Source organism: Colobus angolensis, unplaced genomic scaffold (assembly GCF_000951035.1).
Source record: "Colobus angolensis palliatus isolate OR3802 unplaced genomic scaffold, Cang.pa_1.0 Scaffold299, whole genome shotgun sequence".
NCBI lineage: Eukaryota > Metazoa > Chordata > Mammalia > Primates > Cercopithecidae > Colobus > Colobus angolensis.
In genome coordinates, this window is record NW_012116254.1 from 2,561,345 (window position 1) to 2,580,970 (window position 19,626).

General features: G+C 40.7%; 1 protein-coding gene across 1 annotated transcript in view; it reads right to left on the reverse strand.

Annotated features, from left to right (window-relative positions):
• The window catches only part of EPG5 (ectopic P-granules autophagy protein 5 homolog (C. elegans)), a 125,634-nt gene that overhangs the window by 59,817 nt on the left and 46,191 nt on the right, over positions 1-19,626 (reverse strand). Inside the window, 9 exon segments of the mRNA XM_011949334.1 lie at positions 768-934; positions 2,179-2,301; positions 3,974-4,084; positions 4,662-4,859; positions 5,067-5,211; positions 6,312-6,452; positions 10,701-10,960; positions 11,627-11,746; positions 14,110-14,274. Coding sequence (XP_011804724.1) covers positions 768-934; positions 2,179-2,301; positions 3,974-4,084; positions 4,662-4,859; positions 5,067-5,211; positions 6,312-6,452; positions 10,701-10,960; positions 11,627-11,746; positions 14,110-14,274 — 1,430 coding nt within the window.

Consider the following 19,626-nt stretch of genomic DNA (forward strand, 5'->3'; position numbering starts at 1 on the left):
GATCTCCTGACCTCGTGATCCGCCCGTCTCGGCCTCCCAAAGTGCTGGGATTACAGGCTTGAGCCACCACACCCAGCCCAATTTTTCTATTTTTAGTAGAGATGGAGTTTCACCATGTTGACCAGGCTTGTCTTTAACTCTTGACCTCAAGTGATCCTCCCACCTTGGTCTCCCAAACTGCTGGAATTATAGGCTTGAGCCACCATGCCCAGTCAATATCTATATATTTCAAATGAGTGAGTTAAGGGAATGAGGAATTGAGGCAGGAGCTAGAGAGCAATGGTTGGTAATAATGGATGGCTCTGGCTGGGTGGAGTATCTTCATATGAATCCCATGAAAATGCTGAATATTCCCAACTACAACCCATAGGTGACAGACACAGACTGGCCTTTGTTCACACCTGCACCACTCATCACAAGGTCCCCTCCTACAAGCCCCATGACGGTCACACAGGCAGCCTCAGTTTGAGACAGCTGTTGTCCCTTTTCATCTCCAGAAGTTCTGTGTGAAACCTTGCCCAATCCCAGGGTGTTGTCTTCACTACACTGGTCATGGAAGATGGTTAAGAGAAGCTGCCACAAGACACCACCAGCTCAAAAAAGATCCAGTCTAATAAATGTCAAATATAGAGAGAGACAAAGAGTCTTCGCCAGAGATCACCAAAGAATGATTCCAATTCACACTCCACAGTCTAAGAACATATAGAAAGAGAGCAGTGCAAAGGCAGAAATGGACTCACAGAAACCTACAATACTGGCCACCATACCCATACTGTGGTCCTGGGCGGTGAAGATACAGAAGGAAGAACTTCTGCCAAATGAGTGGCAGGAGAGGGTGATCAGAAGGCGTGACCAGAGCCTGGTGGGCCCAGCGATAAATCAGCAACCTCTGGAGGGATGGCACGATGGGGAGCTTCAGCTGGGTCTGGGCTTTCTACAAAAAAGGAAGGGCTCTGAGTAACCACAAAATGAACATAAATGCAAATAGTTAACTCTTTCTAAGTGATCCAAATGAAACACCAAACATTCTGTTTTCAATTCAATAGTATATTTTTTAAAAATCATATAAAACTCACCTCTCCAATCCACTAGTTAACATTTTAACCTCCTTGGTAGCAAGACATGTAGGGCAGCTTTTTTTCTGTCAAAACACTTCACAGACCCCAGAATGGGTATGGATCTTAAGAGTCATCTAGTCTAACCTCATTTTCATTTCTGAAATTCCTTGGCAAATACAACGTTATAGTGCAAGGGAACAGAATGAAGTGAAAACCAAAAGTAAAGCCGGGGGCAGTGGCTCACACCTGTAATCCCAGCACTTTGGGAGGCCAAGGCAGGTGGATCACTTCAGGTCAAGAGTTCAAGACCAGCCTGGCCAACATGGCAAAACCCTGTCTCTACCAAAAATAGAAAAATTAGCTGGGTGTGGTGGTGCACTCCTGTAATCCCAGCTACTCAGGAGGCTGAGGCTGAGGCATAAGAATTGCTTGAGCCTGGGAGGTGGAGGTTGCAGTGATCTGAGATTGTGCCATTGCAACATTCCAGCCTGGGCAACATGGGAAGACTCTGTCTCCAAAAAAAAAAAAAAAAAAGTAGATGTGACTATGTGACCGTCAAACTTTAACAATCTTTTGAAAATTCAGATTTCAAAAGGATATTCGAGAATGCTGAATTCTCTGACAGGCTCTGAAACCCAAAAGCAAATTCTTTAACAGGCTCTGAAACCCAAAAGCAAAATCTATACTAAAATAGAAGGTTCTTTAAAGCCTTATTCCAGCCTTTCCCATACATTAGTAAGCCTAAGAATCAGCTGGGAGTTTTAAAAAATAAACTCCTGGTCCCACTCCAGACTCAGAGACTCCAAATCTCAGAAGGTGAGGTCTAGGAATCTGCTTTTTAACAAGCTCTCTAGGGAATTCTGATGTATGTGGGAGCCAATGGCAACCCCTGTCACATGTGCAATGATCCAGCCTTCAAGTATTAGGTTGAGACTCTTGTTAAATGAAACTTGAGAAGCAAGTACTCTTCAATTACACAGTTTTGAGTACTGGTTTGGTTGTTGAGCTTTCCAAACATTCACAACAAAAGAAGACACAAAAGCCCAAAAGCTACGGGTGAATCCATCAGCAAAAGTGTAAGCCACCTTCTACCACTCAAATGCAGAGCTGCTATTTGTACCTTCAGAGCTTGGTCAGGGGTGAAAGCAGAGTTTATCACCAATTCCCCTTCAATAACTCTCCGGAGCTGGGAGTCCTCCTCAAAGATGGATTCCACGTTGAGCACTGTCCAGGCAAACCAGACCTACAATGACACCAGATAAAGGGGAGGGGAAGGAGAAGCTTGCCCCACTGACAAAATACATCCTGATATTCCACATTTATACTCTCTTCCTATCTCAATCTCAATCAGCAAATATTTGCAGTTTCTAAAATTAACACATTTTTATACCCACCTATATTCTTGTCACAGATATGAATTTAAATAAAATAGATCATTGGAAAATGTTACGTTCCTTTGGAAAGGCTACTTTAGTACAAGAAGATGTTCATTCAATCCATATTTACCGGGCAAGATCTGTGTGCAAGAGAGACAGGAAAGAGGACCAGACAGGGGCTCTGTCTTTAAGAAATTTTCCATCTACTGGAGTAGACAAGACTAATATGTAAGTAACCAAAATGTGAAGTTGAGCAGTGGCAAGGACTGAGTCAAGGTGAAGTGCTACCTCAGAGAAGGTTCTATGTAGAGGTCAGAGGGAAAGGCATGCTGGTAAGAGAATCCGCTAGGCAGAGACAAACAGAGGAAAAGCCAGGGATGTGTCTAGCTAACAGTAAGGAGTTTGTTCCAGCTCAATCCATGAGAGGTGGGAAGAAGAGCAAGAAGTAAGACGAATAACAGGTTGAAGAATGTTACTACTGATTTAAGTGATGAAACAGACATAATTTCATATACAAAGTGTAAGAGGTGGTAATGATAAAAATAATGCTGCTGATGATGATGACAATAATAATGGCTAACACTCAGTAAGCACTGGCTATGAGCTAAGCACTGTTCTAAATGCTTTACACACAGGTGCCATCATTATTCCCATTTGACAACTGAGAAAACTGAGGACAGAGAGGTAGGCAAGCTGCCCAAGGCACAGAACTAACAAACAGCAGAACCCAGATTGAAGCCCAGGCTGTCTGGCTCCAGCGCCTACTCTAAAGCTCTCTGCAGTGCTGCTGGGCAGTCTCTGCAGTCAGCTGGCTGGAGTCTGATTAAGAGCCGTCTATTCCTGAGATAACCCTTAATTCCATGAACCTCAGTTATAGCTAGGCACAGTAGTGTGCCTGTAGTCCTCAAATACTAGGGAGGCTGGGAGCAGGAGAATGACTTAACAACAGGAGATTGAGACTAGCCTGCGCAACAAAGTAAGGCCCGGTCTCCAAAAACGTTTTTTAATTTAAAAAAAAAAAAAAAAAAAAAAAAAGAACCTCAGGCTGCATGCAGTGGCTCACATCTGTAATCCCAGCACTTTGGGAGGCCAAGATGGGCAATCACCTGAGGTCAGGAGTTTGAGACCAGCCTGACCAACATGGAGAAACTCCGACTACTAAAAATACAATGCGCTGGGCATGGTGGTGCATGCCTGTAATCCTAGCTACTTGGGAGGCTAAGGCAGGAGAATAGCTTGAACCCAGGAGGCAGAAGTTGCAGTGAGCCAAGATCGCGCCACTGCACTCCAGCCTGGGCAACAAGAACGAAACTCCATCTCAAAAAAAAAAAACACTCAGTTAACTCCTCTGTAAAATAGGAATGGCAACAGCACAACCTCAGCAAAGGGCTACTACGAAGATTAAATGAAAAAGTATACTTACACTAGAATAAGGGCTAAATAAAAGTTAGTTTAGACTATTAGTAATTTCTTTGCAAGGATGATCATGAGATTAAAGTTCACAAAGATAAAAAATGGTCCTCTCAGTCAGTTTCCTACCTGAGTAGGTGTAGCCAAGCCCTCCACAAAGGAAGGAGTGATGTTGCCTGCCACAATCCAGTTCACCAAAGATGAGAGCAGACTCCGGTCACAATGGTAACCCAAGGCATTCTACACCGGGAGATGTGGAGCACAGAGAGGAGGCTTTAAGAAAAATCTCATCAATGACCTTTACAAGAGTGTCAGCAACTGTCTTACTACAATACAAGATTCTGATAAGACAGAGATTTCAAGGATGTGTCCACCAGCAGCAATAGTCCAAGGCAGAATCAATAGTCCAGAGCCAAATCTAAAAACTGTATTTGGAGGAATCTTTTTAGAAAGCTACTATACTTAGGCCGGCTGCGGTGGCTCACACCTGTAATCCCAGCACCTTGGGAGGCCAAGGTGGGCAGGTCACCTGAGGTCAGGAGTTCAAGACTAGCCTCGCCAACATGGTGAAACCCAGTCTTTACTAAAAATACAAAAATTAGCTGGGCGTGGTGGCTCACACCTGTAATCCCAGCCACTCAGGAGGCTGAGGCAGGAGAATCACTTGAACCCAGGAGGCAGAGGTTGCAGTGAGCTGTGATCATGCCATTGCACTCCAGCCTGGGCAACAAGAGCGAAACTCTGTCTCAAAAAATAAACAACAAACTACTATATCTAGCCAATCACTGAAAGATAAATTTTCTAACAGGTTTTTTACCTTATGTTGCTGGTAGAGTAATTTCTGTATGCAGTCTTCCTGCATCAGCTGAAAAGCTGCTTTACACAAGTGGTCCATGAGGAAGAGGATAGGTTGTTCTCGGTACCAGAGATGCTGGCTTATGAGAGCCTGAACCCAGAACTCCAACACAGCAATGGGGCCCACTTCATTGGGCTGAGTGCTTACAGATATGTGTGCCTGTGGAGAAAAGGCTCATGTGATGGGAACGATAACAACCAGCCTCTCATTTTTTAAACAGCAATAAAATAATATCTACCTCCACTACAAAGCCCAAATCTACTGCCTTTCTTGGCCAAAAGCACACTGAGCCAAGTGATCTGAAATGACGAAAACATAAGCGTGCTAACACTAGAGGTGTGTTTAGGGGCTTGCAAGGGCCCTCACCTGGATCATGCTGTTGAGAAGTTTCACATTGTCCCCATGGCTGGCTCCTGTCAAGTGCTGTGCCACCTTGTGGGTGACCTGTTGTGTGACACCCTGAGGGACACCGCTGTCCAAGTGTAGGAACAAGAGGAGGTGCGACAAAAACCTGCCAAGCACACAGGAGGATGCACTTTACCTTCCAATCAGGAGTCAACAGAATTTTCCCCAGCTAATTACTTATGAGGAAACAAAAAATTCCTAAATTGGTCCCATTTTTTGACCAAACCACTATTTAAGAAGGGACTCTAGAAGAATAAAGTTTTCACATTTAACATGGGTTAGAAAGAATTCTGTCTACCCACAGAGGTGTAAGAACAGATCCACGACACACAAACACATGCAAGTTAAACAGCATTAGGAGAAAGACCCAAAGGCACCCCTCTCCCCTCCTCACTCCCCACCTCCACGAATAAACGCAAAGATGTTTCCAAACCATTCAGTTTCCAAACTTGCCTCATGCCCAGGGTGCCGATTCTTAAAAAGGGGTTGAGGGGTTGGGTGAGTAGTTCCCTGAACCTAACCCATTCCTACTAAAGTAAAATCCCCAGGGGAGAAACCTGGGAATCCATATTTAATAAGCTCTTTTGGGCAAGTTGGAGACATACTGCTTGAAAAGACACACAACAGGAAAACTGTAATGCTCCCCTTGTGCCTTTGGATGTACTTCATGTCCCCACAGAACAGGGCTCCTCCACATGGGGTGAGGCCTCACCTCCCCTTTCATCACTCTTCATGAGGCCCCAGCCAGATGCTTTACTCTCTACTCCCTAGACAGGTTGTTCTCTTCCCACCTTCCTATGCATCTTATCTGTTGGCAACACTGCACTATATGCACCGTAAACAATTAAAAACAACCTTTTCTATTGTTACAATGGCAAAGCCATTTGCTGCTCAATATCAGAAGCACGATTCCCAGAATCTCAGGGAAAAAACTGCTGCTTCATATACTTTATAAGCTTTAATAAGCAATTCAAAGTTATAATAAATGAAAAGGAAAAATATCTTTCATGGTAATAAAACTGGAGTAATTATTAGAATCACTGTTCATCAACCTGCATTCTAAACTGGGGTGCAGAATATTTTTGCCCCATAATACACTGTTGAAATAGCATTCCTTTTATTTTACTTAAGAAGTCAGAAGACACAGTCATTTGTTCTTGCTGGACTGTTTAAGAGTGTCTCCTGCCACAAATGGAACACACTTACTGCTCATTCTTCAGAAGGTAATACTGGCAAGGGTAAAATAAAGGTAGAATCTTATCCAGGACATGGACCACTGTTCTCAAATGTCTTGACTGGACCAGAACTCCCAACAGTGGGATGCCTTCTGCACAGAACTTCTCAATGCTACGGAAAAAGAGAAAGGCAATGAATATACAAGGTAGCTGGTTCATAAAATTCTGTTCTTCCAATGAGTTATGAGCCTTCAATACCTTGGGTTATCTCAGGTCTCCAGCACATGTTTTATACCCAATCTTCACACAGAAATACTAGACCCCAGTCTTCACACAGAAATTCTAGAATTGTAAAGGAACTTAAAAGTTAATCTGTATTTTCATTTTATGGATGAGGAAGGTGAAGTATCATGCCCAAATTCACATAATTTCCTAGGGTAAGGTCAAAATGAGAACTCAGTTTGCACGTTTCTAATTCGAAGCACTCTCCACTACCATATTTTGTTTCTCAAACAGAGCTTCTCCTAAGAGAACCACAGGGGCTCTCCTTGTCTGGATATTCCCGCAAGGTGTCACAGCAAAGAGGAGACTCAAAAGTGAGCTCAATCTGTCAGTACAGGTTGACTATCCCTTATCTGAAATGCTTAAGACCAAAAGTGCTTTCTTAGATTTTGGAACACTCAAATCATACTTATAAGCTGAGCATCCCTAATCCAAAAGTCCAAAATCCAAAATGCTCCAATGAACATTTTCTTTGAGTGCAATGTCAGAATTCAAAGTTTCAGATTTTGGAGCATTTCAAAGTTTAGGTTTTCAGATTAGGGATACTCAACCTGCATAAACTACAAAATTCTGCTAAAACCAATTTGGCATAAAATGTTTATTATTCTCTGCCTCACTTCAAAGAATCTATCCTTAAAAAATAATCTCAAATATGGAAAAAAATATAAAATATGATCCATGTAAAGATGTGCTTTTCAGGTTTATTTTTAACTCTAAAACTCAGAGGTAGAAAATAACTTAAGGAAATTTTAGAAAAATCCTTTCAATTGGAAATACTATTGCATCATTTTAAAATAATACACATGATGACCAAAGGCAATGTGGAAAAACACTTCTGCTATAAAGATACTGGGGAATAAAACATAAAATTTTATACTTGTGATCATAACTACCAGTAAAGAAGTTATTTGTGGAGGGGAACACAGGGACAATGTCACAACAAAATAGTCATTGTACAACAGTGGCAGAGGCGAGTGGCTTTTTCTCCACTTTCCTACTTCTGCAGTTTGGTTATAACCACTTTAATTCTGGGGGAAAAAAATCATTTCAAAAAATAAAGTAATTGTGCAAAGGTTATGCCACAAGGAAACTACTTACAATATTAAAGTGAAAAACTAAGGATATAAAATTATACATACTTTTTTAAAAGATCAAAGGAAAAATGATGGATGAAAATAAACAGAAAAAAATCAATGATTTTATGATGGGAAATATTCTGGGTGAATTTCTGACTACTCTTCTCTACAATGTCCATAATATTATATTCACACACAACTTACGTCCCTGCCTACTCCGCCCATACCTAAGACTGTTTTAAGTTACTTCTGTATTCTAGTACACCTAATCCCAAATGCCCACCATGGAGTTTTACACTAGAGATCAGCCCCGAGAGGAAACGCTCATTCTCATTCTCACTCCCATTCAAGATTCTGTAATCAGCACAAATCAAAAATTATCTTTAGAGACAGTCCACAGCAGTATCAGTGAATAAAGAGCTATAATCCCAGAATGGATACAAGAAATTCGAGAAATCATAAAACACTTAAGTTCAGATAACTGCACTCAAGAGAATCACGTTAGACACTGTTCTAGACATGTTACATGTGTTCTGACTCACTTAAGCCTCATAAAGTAAGTGTGATGTTATTAATACTCCCATTTTAGAGATGGGAAACCCAAAGTACAGGAAGCTGTTAATAACACTAGAGCTACTGGAAACAATATAAAGAGCGTCTTCCTAAGGACTCTTATCAGGTCTCCTCTTTTCCAAATCAATTCTACCTTCTTTTACTTGGCTTTCAAATATCTCCATAATTTGGCCCAATCAAACACCTGATCACCTCCATTCTCCAACATGGATCACAGGCATCACTGAGAAGTGTTTCCTCATCATTTCCCCACCTCTCCCCTTACCCACTCAGACACCTGACTCTCCTTTCCACATTCATTCAACCCACCAGCATTTGTTGAATACCTACTAAGTATAAGATCTGGAGATACACAATTGAACAAGACAACGTCCCTACCTTCATAGAGCAAACAGTCCATGAGGAGCGGGGGAGAATACAATGACAATAAAACACAGTGAGTGTGCTGTTCAGAATGTACAGGAGCTGCACGTGGCAGGAAATGGCCCTCGAGCTGCATCTTCAACAAACTGTGGGCACTAAGTAACTGTAAGAGGAACACAACATCACTCTGCTCATTAGCCTAGGATGTTGTCTTAGTCCATGTTGCACTGTTATAAAGGAATACGAGAGACTGGGCAATTAATAAAGAAAAAAAAGGTTTATTTGACTCATAATTCTGCTGGCTGGAAGACTGGGCGTCTGGTGAGAGCCTCAGGCTGCTTCCACACATGGCAGAAGGCCAACAGGAGCTGGCAGGTTCAGGGATCACATGGTGAGATAGGAAGTGAGGAGGAGGCGGGGTGCCAGGCTCTTTTTAACAACCAGTTCTCATGGGAACTAAGTCAAGAATTCATTCGTTACTGAGAGGATGGCACTAAGACATTCATGAGGGATCAGCCCGCAAGACCCAAACACCTCCCATTAGGTCCCATCTCCAACAATGGGGATCAAATGTCAACATGAGGTTTAGGGGGACAAACATCCAAACTATGACAGACGTCTTGTCTAATTTAAGACTCCTTTCCAAAACTCAGCTCTTCCACGAAGGTATCGACTCTACTGATCTCTCCTTCCTTTACATTCTTTCTGCTCAGCTCCTAAGTAGTTCTCAATCCAGGGTGTACATTAGAGATACCTAGAGAACTGGCCCCCAGCCCATTTAGGCCAGGATTCTCACCCTTTTCCCTGCACTGGGATTTTTAAAAGGCTCCAAAAGTAAATCTAAAGAACAGTAGAGGTTGAGAACCACTGTTCTCCACATATCATCCAGCCTGCAATTATATTCTATAGTACTGCTGATTGATTTATGTCTATCATCTCAACTAAACTGTCAACAACCTGAGGGAAGCTACCAAACAATTCTGTATCTCTCCTACTTCACAGAACTAGGCTGAAGACTACAGCTGATTGCAACTGGTATCCCACTGAAATTACACTTAATGTGGAACAAGATGTTGAAATGAGGATGCTAAAAAGAGTTACCATGAGTCTAAAACACAAGAATCAAAAGCAGAGGTCAAAGAGTCTGAAGACAAATGAATAGACTAGAAAAAAATTAATGCATAAGAAAAGAATCTTTAAAGAAAAGGATGTTTAATCAACTGAGAAGTCATTCATGCATTCAGTTATTTACTGTAGCAGATATAGTCTTCATCACTAGGGATAAAATGGTAACACAAGACAAATGCCATTCCTGGGCACTTCTCTCCTAGAAGTTATATATAACTGAATCTCTGAGAAAATTAAATAGATTAACTATGATATAGTGTGATAAATGCTCCAGTGGAAGACATACAGACAGCTATGGGCTCATATCAGAGAGGCACATGACCTGCTCAGGCATTTCATTCTTCTAGACAGTTAAGGGGACCTCTAGTTAAAAAAACCAAACACTGCATGCTCTCACTCATAGGTGGGAATTGAACAGTGAGAACAGTTGGACACAGAATGCAGAACGTCACACACTGGGGCCTGTCGTGGGGTGGGGGGAGGGAGGAGGGATAGCATTAGGAGAAATACCTAATGTAAACGACGAGTTAATGGGTGCAGCAAACCAACATGGCACATGTATACCTATGTAACAAACCTGCATGTTGTGCACATGTACCCTAGAACTTAAAGTAAAATTAAACAACAACCAAAAAAAAGAAGCCTGAGTTGAGCTGCCATCAATTTTTCAAAAATTTTACTACAGGTGATCAATTATTTTTATTTGATCACAATTATGAGGAAGAGAGTATGAATCTACTGCTGACATGAACATTGCACTCCAGGAGACAAGCAGAACTCTCTTCATAACGTAACAAGGTGACTTGCTTGTACAAATCTGAAGTATGTGAATTTGGGCAGCATCTCCCCTTGATAAGCTGTTAATCAAGGATTATTATTTGGCCCTAATTACTCCTCAATAGGTTTGACAGAGGCCTCAGAACTTGGGATATGAAAGATAAAATTCTAGAACTATCTATAAGGTTCAGTAACCCTAGTGGTTCAGCCCAACACTGTACCTGTGGCCCACAGCTGTCATGGATAAGGCTAGATAACAGCCAATGGGCATGCCCGCTTTCACAGCCTTCAAGAGAGGATGAAACGTGGGTGACTCTGTCATGTCAGGCACAGTGATGGAGAAGGGAACAGCTGGACAATTCTGCTGTATTCCATAATCGTTTTTGTGCAGTTTTAGCCTCAAGATTAAATTCCAGGCCCATTGGTTAAATGAGGTCTCGGGCGTCTCTCCATATCGAACAATACTGGCCAAATATGAAACCTAAAACAATTATTTATTTTAAGCCACATTAGTCACACACAAATTAAATCAGTAAGCTCCTACACTCATCTCCTTTTGTGACCAACAACGCCCTCAAAAGAGAGGAATATTCTACTTGCTGGTCTCCAATTAACGTTTATTGCACCATATCAAAGCAATTTCTCACTCGCAACTTCTGCTTACTTACTAGTCACTCTGTGAACCTGATCTTAGCTCATGTAAAAGAAAAGTGGCATAAAAGTTGATACTCAATGAATAGTGTGCTGATAAATAAGTTGAACCATCGGACGGAGGTCTCATTTACAGCACTTGCCAATTTTGGTGGTGTAAAAATTCCCACCATGGTCAATTTTAAGCTACCAATAGTTTAATAACCTGGCTTACAAAGTTCCTAAAAATTTAAGTCAGTTTTCCAGAGCCAGTACAACCAAGCTCTAACACACCACTGTAGTTCAACTCAAATCCTATAATATTAGAATAGTTATATAAAGGCTATTTTTTAAAGAAGAATCTTTATCAAACCATAGAAGTCAATTATAGCATCTTAAATTGCCAGAAATGTTCTTAGGATACCTAACGGTCAATAGTATAAGTCTATCATCTTTATTTCTAAATGTCTTGGGAAGATAAAGATTCATGTTTCCAACACGGAAGAGAAAGAAATACCTGCTTCATACTTTCAGAAAGAATCCCAGCATATGGCTTCTGTGCAAGGTACTTCTGGTAAGCTTCAAGAACCATTAAAGCCACTTCAGAATGGACTGCTTGATCCAGATGAAGGGTACCCTTTTAAAGAGAAAAAACAGTCACAAACATACAACCTTGGTTTTGTTTTGTTTTGTTTTTGTAACTTTGAATCAAAACATTATACAGAATAGTAAAAAAGGACCTTCGATGCAGAAGCTAAATGTTCCAAAAATCACATCCCACACAATGAAGCTACAAAATGAGAATAGGCAAAAAACTGTCAAGGGCCATAACACTGCACCTAGATAGGTTTGAACCTGACTTAACCTCTACTCCAGCCAAAAAGATTATCTTTGAATGTCATACCCCATTCCACCCAAGAATTTCTACAAACACTTCAGGTCAAGGGCAATGCCACAAACCAGGAAGATGCTTAGTTAATTAAACAGAAAAATATTTAACAAACTGTCTGGGCATGATGGCTCATGCCTGTAATCCTAGCACTTTGGGAAGCCAAGACAGACAGATAACTTGAGGTCAGGAGTTCGAGACCAGCCTGGCCAACATGGTGAAACCTTGTCTCTACTAAAAATACAAAAATTAGCCAAGTGTGGTGGTGCATGCCTGTAGTTCCAGCTACTTGGGAGCCTGAAGCAGCAAAATTGATTGAACCCAGGAGGCAGCGGTTGCAGTAAGCCAAGATCGTGCCACTGGGTTACAGAGTAAGATTCTGACTCAAAAAAAAAAAAAACAAAAAGCAAAAAGAAAGATATTTAATAAATTATGTCTACATTCCCTTTTCCTGTTCTATCATTAGTTAAATAAGACACTCGGCAACACAGGTAAAATATTCCTTCTGGTGCCTGAAGTTGCCTATCAAATTTCTTATTCTATCTTCCTTTGCAACCTGAAAAAATACATTCCTTAAACCTTTCAGAATGATGACTTTCCTAACTCTAACAAAGGCATGAGAAGACTCTCATGCAACTCTTCAAGAGGAGAGCCTGGGTGATTCTGTTCACAAGCCAGAGAAAGTGAAGGTGGAAAACAGCTCCCTGTAGCTCTTGCCTACAAGCATGTCAATGAGAGAGGGCCCAGATGAATCTATGGGCCGTCCCAGGTGGTCAAGGACACCTCAGCAGAAAAGCTCCCGGGCTTCAGTTTCCTCATCTGCACAACAGGTATCATGCTGTCCAGATGCAAGATGGCTTCCAGGACTAAATGACTTGCTCAGAACAAAACCTGTCAGATAGGTGTAAAGGGCTGAGTTTTCCGCCACTTTCCCTTTTAAATGTTAATCTTTTGATGGAGGAGCTAACAAATAAGGTCCAAGGTAAAGAGGCAGGGAAGGTTTTGTAACAGTGAATACCACTTGAAATGGATCTCTGAAGATACATGCTACAGAGCAAACCCTTAATAATAACCACACTACTGAGTACTTAATGTGTGGCAAGAATCATCCTAAACATCTTGCGTTTCCTTGTTTGTTTAATCCTTACAACAACTCTGTGTGCACTGGCAAGTGCCTGTAATCCCAGGTACTCAGCAGAAGGTTCTCTTAAGCCCAGGAGTTCGAGGCCAGCCTGGGCAGCAGAGTGAGACTCCATCTCAAAACAAAACAAAAAACAACCCTGTGAGATACTGAGGTATACTCATTAACATGAATGTTTACAAATAAGCAACCAAGGCCCAAAGAGTTTAGGAAACTTGCTCAGAGTCACACAGCCAGAAGGTGGCAGAGCTAGGATCAGAACCCAAGCAGGCTGGCTTAGAGCTCAGACTGTTAACCAACGCACAATGTTTCAGAAAACAACTCTGACAATGACATGCAAGACAAATTACCGGAGAAAAAGGAACCAGAGGCAGAAGAGGCAATTAGGAGAAACTAAAGTAGCCAGAGACAAAACAACAGATACAGCCGGGCATGGTGGATCATGCCTGTAATCCCAGCATTTTGGGAAGCCAAGGCAAGGCGGATCACTTGGGGTCAGGAGTTCGAGACCAGCCTGGCCAACATGGCAAAACCCTGTCTCTACTAAAAAATACAAAAATTAGTCAGGCGTGGTGGCATGCACCTGTAATCCCAGCTACTTGGAAGCCTGATGTAGGAGAATCGCTTGAACCTGGGAGGCGGAGGTTGCAGTGAACCAAGATCATGACACTGCACTACAGCCTGGGTGACAGGGCAAGACTCTGTCTCAAAAAAAAAATAAAAAATAAAAAAACACACATGTGAATAAGGAAAAAGGGAAGAATTTTCAATGTGGAACAATTTATCTTCATTTAATAGTTGCTCATTCTGCAAAAGAGAATTAAAGAGAAAATCCTAAACTCTGACATAGCTAAAAGAATTTGTAGACCTTGCAAATGGTACTCAAAAATGTTAGTGTTTTGAGAAAATCCTTCTTTGAAATGGATGCATGTACAACCTCCAGTCTCAAGGGAATGGTTTGAACACATACCTGTTTAGCAAATCCCCAATTCAGTCCTTCAAGAATAACACAGGCCAGTTTATTCTTCACCACTGTCAGGTTGTAATTCAGTAACCAATCCCGAATCACCGCTATCTCAGATGCAGAAGGTTGCCAAAGATACAAAGGCAATTCTTTAAACAAGTATAGAGAAACCTTATTAAAAAGAAAACAATAATCATTAAAATAAAGACTTAGAACAATGCTATATTACTACAGTATTATATGATTAAACTGCTTATAAAAAAATTTCTCCAAAAGGAACTGGGGTTTTGTTTAATTTTTAGACAAATGAAATGGAATTCACGGATAACCAAATCAAGTGGGTATTAAAATTGATGACACATCAAAAGCACATTTTGTAATCCTTTGTAAAAATCAATCTTTTTTAAATATTCAAATCAGTATGCTTCAGTTTAGGTAAACCACCATGCTAATGCACATTTTTAAAATCATGATAAATCAGGGGACAGTTATTCACTTTGCAAAAGAATTTAGCATTTTAAGTAATTATTCATTCTATGGCAATTAAAAAGATATTCTATTGGCTTCCAAGCCATCTAGGCTGGGGGTGGGGTGAGTGGGAGGGTGGTAAGATGAAACAAGATCAACCAAGAGACCAAGAGTTGATAGTTACTGTTAAAACTTGATGATAGGTCATTATACCATACTATTCTCATTACTTTTATATGTATTTGAAATAATCCACAATAAAAAGTTTTTAAATCCTATTTACAGAAAGTCTACAGCACTACTTTTAAAACAACACATCCGAGTATGCAAATGAAGATAAATCTGGGCCGCGCATGATGGTTCATGCCTGTAATCCCAGCACTTTGGGAGGCCCAGGTGGACAGATCATCTGAGGTCAGGAGTTCGAGACCAGCCTGGGCAATGTAGTGAAACCCCATCTCTACTAAAAATACAAAAATTAGCCAGGTGTGATGGCATGTGCCTGTAGCCCCAGCTACTCAGGAGGCTGAGGCAGGAGAATCACTTGAGCCCAGGAGGTGGAGGTTACAGTGAGCTGAGATTGTGCCACTGCACTCCAGCCTGGGCGACAGAGTGAGATTTCATCTCAAAAAAAGAAAAGATAAATCTGAGTTCAGTTAATAAAGTCTGCTTTAAGGGAGACTGATCAGAAGAACAATTCATTTTACAATGTCTAGAATAGTGCTGTACAATGGAAAAACAATGCAAGTCATATGTGCAATTTTAATTTTTCTAAGAGCCACATTTTTAAAAGCCAAAATAAACAAGTAAAATTAATTTTAATAATGTATTTTATTTAATCTGCTGTCCAAAATATTATCATTTCAACCTGTAACTATTAGATAGAATTGAAATGTGTTACATTCTTTTGTTAACACAAAGTCTTCAAACCTCAGTGAATATTTTACAGTTAGAGCACATTTCAACTTGGACTAGCCACTTTTCAAGGGCTCCATCTATAGCCACACGTGTCTAGCAGCACCATATCAAACAACCCAGGTCTAGATACTAGCATTTATCAGGTTCCTGCACTGTTCCAAACTGAAGCCAAAACAAAATTTTTAAATAGAATTTCAACTTTTATATTCATAAGGTACATGTGCAGGTGTTACATGGGTATACTGTGGTGATGCTGAGGTCTGAGGTAAAAATGATCCCATTACCCAAAACAAAATTAAAAAAAAAATAGTAGAAAGAGTGAATTTTAAAGAAACCACTCCTTTCCTTTTTAAATTCTTCTGTGTGTGTTTACTTCATTACATTTTCATGAGGATTCATTAATATAGGTCTTGGATCTTTCAAATAAAATGGTAAAATGAAAATTTCAAAAACAGAAAAGCCCTACTGTACGCTGCAAGTATCTGACAGAAAGAGCAAAACAGTAGTGCTAGAACAATCAAGTACAGCAATGAGATCTGTCCAGAAAAGCATCTAGCCTAGTTATGTAAAATAATGGCATGGCATGTATCTGTACATCATAGTGGTAGAACAATCAGTATAGCAATGAGATCTGTCCAGAAAAACATCTAGCCCAGCTATATAAAATAATGGCTTGGCACATATCTGTTCATCATAGTGCTAGAACAATCAGTATAGCAGTGAGATCTGTCCAGAAAAGCATCTAGCCCAGCTATGTAAAATAATGGTATGGCATATCTGTCCATCAAGAATGAAAGTGAAGCTATCAGAAAAGACCCCAAGAGACATTAAAAGAATAACAAGAAGACTACTATAAACAACTCTATGCCAATACATACAACAAGTCAGATGAAATGGGAAAAATCCCTTTAAAAACATATCTTACCAAAACTGACTCAGGAAAAAATAAAAACTTGAATAGTCCCTTATCTGTTAAAGAAATCCAATTGTTGACAGGCACAGTGGCTCATGCCTGTAATCCCAGCACTTTGGGAAGCCGAGGCAGGCAGATCACCTGAGGTCAGGAGTTTGAGACCAGTCTGGCCAACATGGTAAAACCCCATCTCTACAAAAAATACAAAATCTGCCGGGAGTGGTGGTGTGTGCCTGTAATCCCAGCTACTGGGGAGGCTGAGGCAGGAGAATCACTTGAATGAAGGAGGCAGAAGTTGCAGTGAGCCAAGATTGCCACCACACTCCAGCCTGGGTGACTGAGCAAGACTCTGTCTAAAAAAAAAAAAAAGAAATCCACTGTGTTGGCCAGGCATGGTGGCTCACGCCTGTAATCCCAGCACTTTGGGAGGCTGAGGCAGGTGGATCACCTGAGATCAGGAGTTCAAGACAAGCCTAGCTGACATGGTGAAACCCTGTCTCTATCAAAAATACAACAATTAGCTGGGCATGGTGGCATGTGCCTGTAATCCCAGCTACTCAGGAGGTTGAGGCAGGAGAACTGCTTGAACCTGGGAGGGGGAGGTTGCAGTGAGCCAAGATTGTGCCACTGCACTGCAGCCTGGACGACAGGGCCAGTCTCCGTCTCAAAAAAAAAGAAAAGAAAAAATCCAATGTATGATCAAAAGACTTCCCACAAAGAAAACTCCAGACCCAGATGATTTCACTGGTAAATTCCATCAAAAAGACAAAGAGGAATTAATAGTAATTATGCAAAAACTCTTTCAAAAAACAGAGGAGGAGCAAATGCTTTCCAACTCATGTTATGAAGCTAACACAGCTAAAACGAAACCTAATAAAGACATAACAAGAAATGAAATGACAGAGCAACATCCCTCATGAACATATGTAAAAACTGTCAACAAAATATTGTCAAATTGAATCTACCAATACCTCAAAAGAGTAATACCTGATGATGATCAAGTGTTTTTTATTCCAGAAACACACAATGGCAGTTTAACATTAGAAAACCGGTCAGTGTAACTCATCAACTTAAGAGAATGAAGGAAAAAAATCATAAGATTATCTCATATGAATGTGGAAAAACCACTTGAATACTCATTCATGAAGAAAACTCAGCAAACTGGAAATAGAAAGATACTTCCTCAGCCTAATATAATGCACTTTTGATAGGAAATCAGGCAAGAATGTCCATTCTCACTAATTCTATTCAACACTGTAATAAAGGGCCTAGAGTCTATGCACTAAGGCAAGAAAAAAAAATAAAGGCATAACAATTAGAAAGAAGAATCCAATTAAGAATTCCGGTGAGAGTTCTCAATAAAATAGGATTTACATAGTATGTTTTAAAATATATTTATGCTTTCACCAAAAGTAAAAGTATCACTAACTTTACTTGAAGAGGTTAAAGGAAAGATGCATGGATTTCACTATCAAAAATAGAATGTGTCCTCTGAAGTGGGCCAATTTTTGAAATTATACAGTAGGCCAAAAGAAAAATAAAACATCAATTTGCAGGTTGTCACCAAATAAATCTCTGAGTTTTATACTCTGGGATCTCCCAAAAGGTTTTGTCCTTATCAACACTCATCCTAACCCACAGCAATCTCTACACAGGATGTGCCTCATGTTAGGCCTCTAGAACAGAAAGTTATCCTCAGACATACTCCAAGTGTGTCACTGAAAGTTCAGAGCCCCCAGCCACAGTTCACTCTCAGATTCTGGAGCTAGGGTCTGATTCCAGATTAGCCCAAGGTCACTGTGAAAATATTCAAGGCCATCATATCCATCTGAAAGCATGGGGGCTTAAACAACTTCCTCCAAAAACCTCACAAGTTCATAGAACACAATGGAACCACATGTATAAACCAGGAGTGTAGGCAACTTACACTGAAACATTGTGGTTTCAATTTTCACACTTAAAGTTAAGCAAATTTGTGGGCAAATTTACTACTAGAAGTATTATGGCCAAATTTAAAAAATAAATGTAGGCCGGGCGTGGTGGCTCACACCTGTAATCCCAGCACTTTGGGAGGCCGAGGTGGGTTGGATCACGAGGTCAGGAGTTCGAGACCAGCCTGGCCAACATGGTGAAACCTCGTCTCTACTAAAAATTAGCCAGGCGTGGTGGTGCGCACCTGTAATCCCAGCTACTCGGGAGGCAGGATAATCGCTTGAACCCAAGAGGCAGAGGTTGCAGTGAGCCAAGATTGCACCACTGCACTCCAGCCTGGAGATAGAGCAAGACTGTCTCGGGAGAAAAAAATAAAGGAGCTAAAAACAAGAAAAACACTTGAGAAAAATGTCATGAGCTCAAACTGAAAGAATCATATGATCCACTGTACATTTCTCCGGAATTCATCCACTAATCACTCAAGAAGAAGCAACAGAAAACTTCCTACTGTGTTGAACTGTATATGAAAAGCTTTTTATCTCAATATAATCATCTTGCAGTAGCATACAATGTTTTTCTTAAAAGGAAAATGCACCATGTACTGCCATTATGGAAAACAGCATGATGGCTCCTCAAAAGATTAAAAATAGAATTATGACATGATCCAGCAATTCTACTTCTAAGAATATGCCCGAAAGAACCGAAAGCAAGGCCTGAAAAAGATATCCACATTCATAGAAACATTATTCACAATAGTCAAAAGGCAGAAGCAACCCAAGTCCCTATCAACGAATGAATGGATAAACAAAAAGTTATACACACACACACACACACACACACACACACACACATGCACCAAGGAATTATTATACAGGCTTAAAAATGAAGTAAATGCTGACACATACTACAACATGGATGAACCTTGAGGATATCATGCTAGGTGAAATAAACCAGTCACAAAGACCACACATTACATAGTTCCATTAATATGAAGTGTCTGAAAGAGGAAAAAATCTAGAGACAGACATTAGATTAGGGCTTAGGGCCCTAATCTATGAAAGTTGCTTAGGACCCCAACCTAAGAAAGTTGCTTAGAGCTGAAGAGTAAGAGTAATAGTTGGGCCAGGCACAGTGGCTCACGCCTGTAATCCCAGCACTTTGGGAGACCGAGGGGGCGGATCATGAGGTCAGGAGTTTGAGACCAGCCTGGCCAACATGGTGAAACCTCGTCTCTACTAAAAATTAGCCAGGCGTGGTGGTGCGCACCTGTAATCCCAGCTACTCGGGAGGCA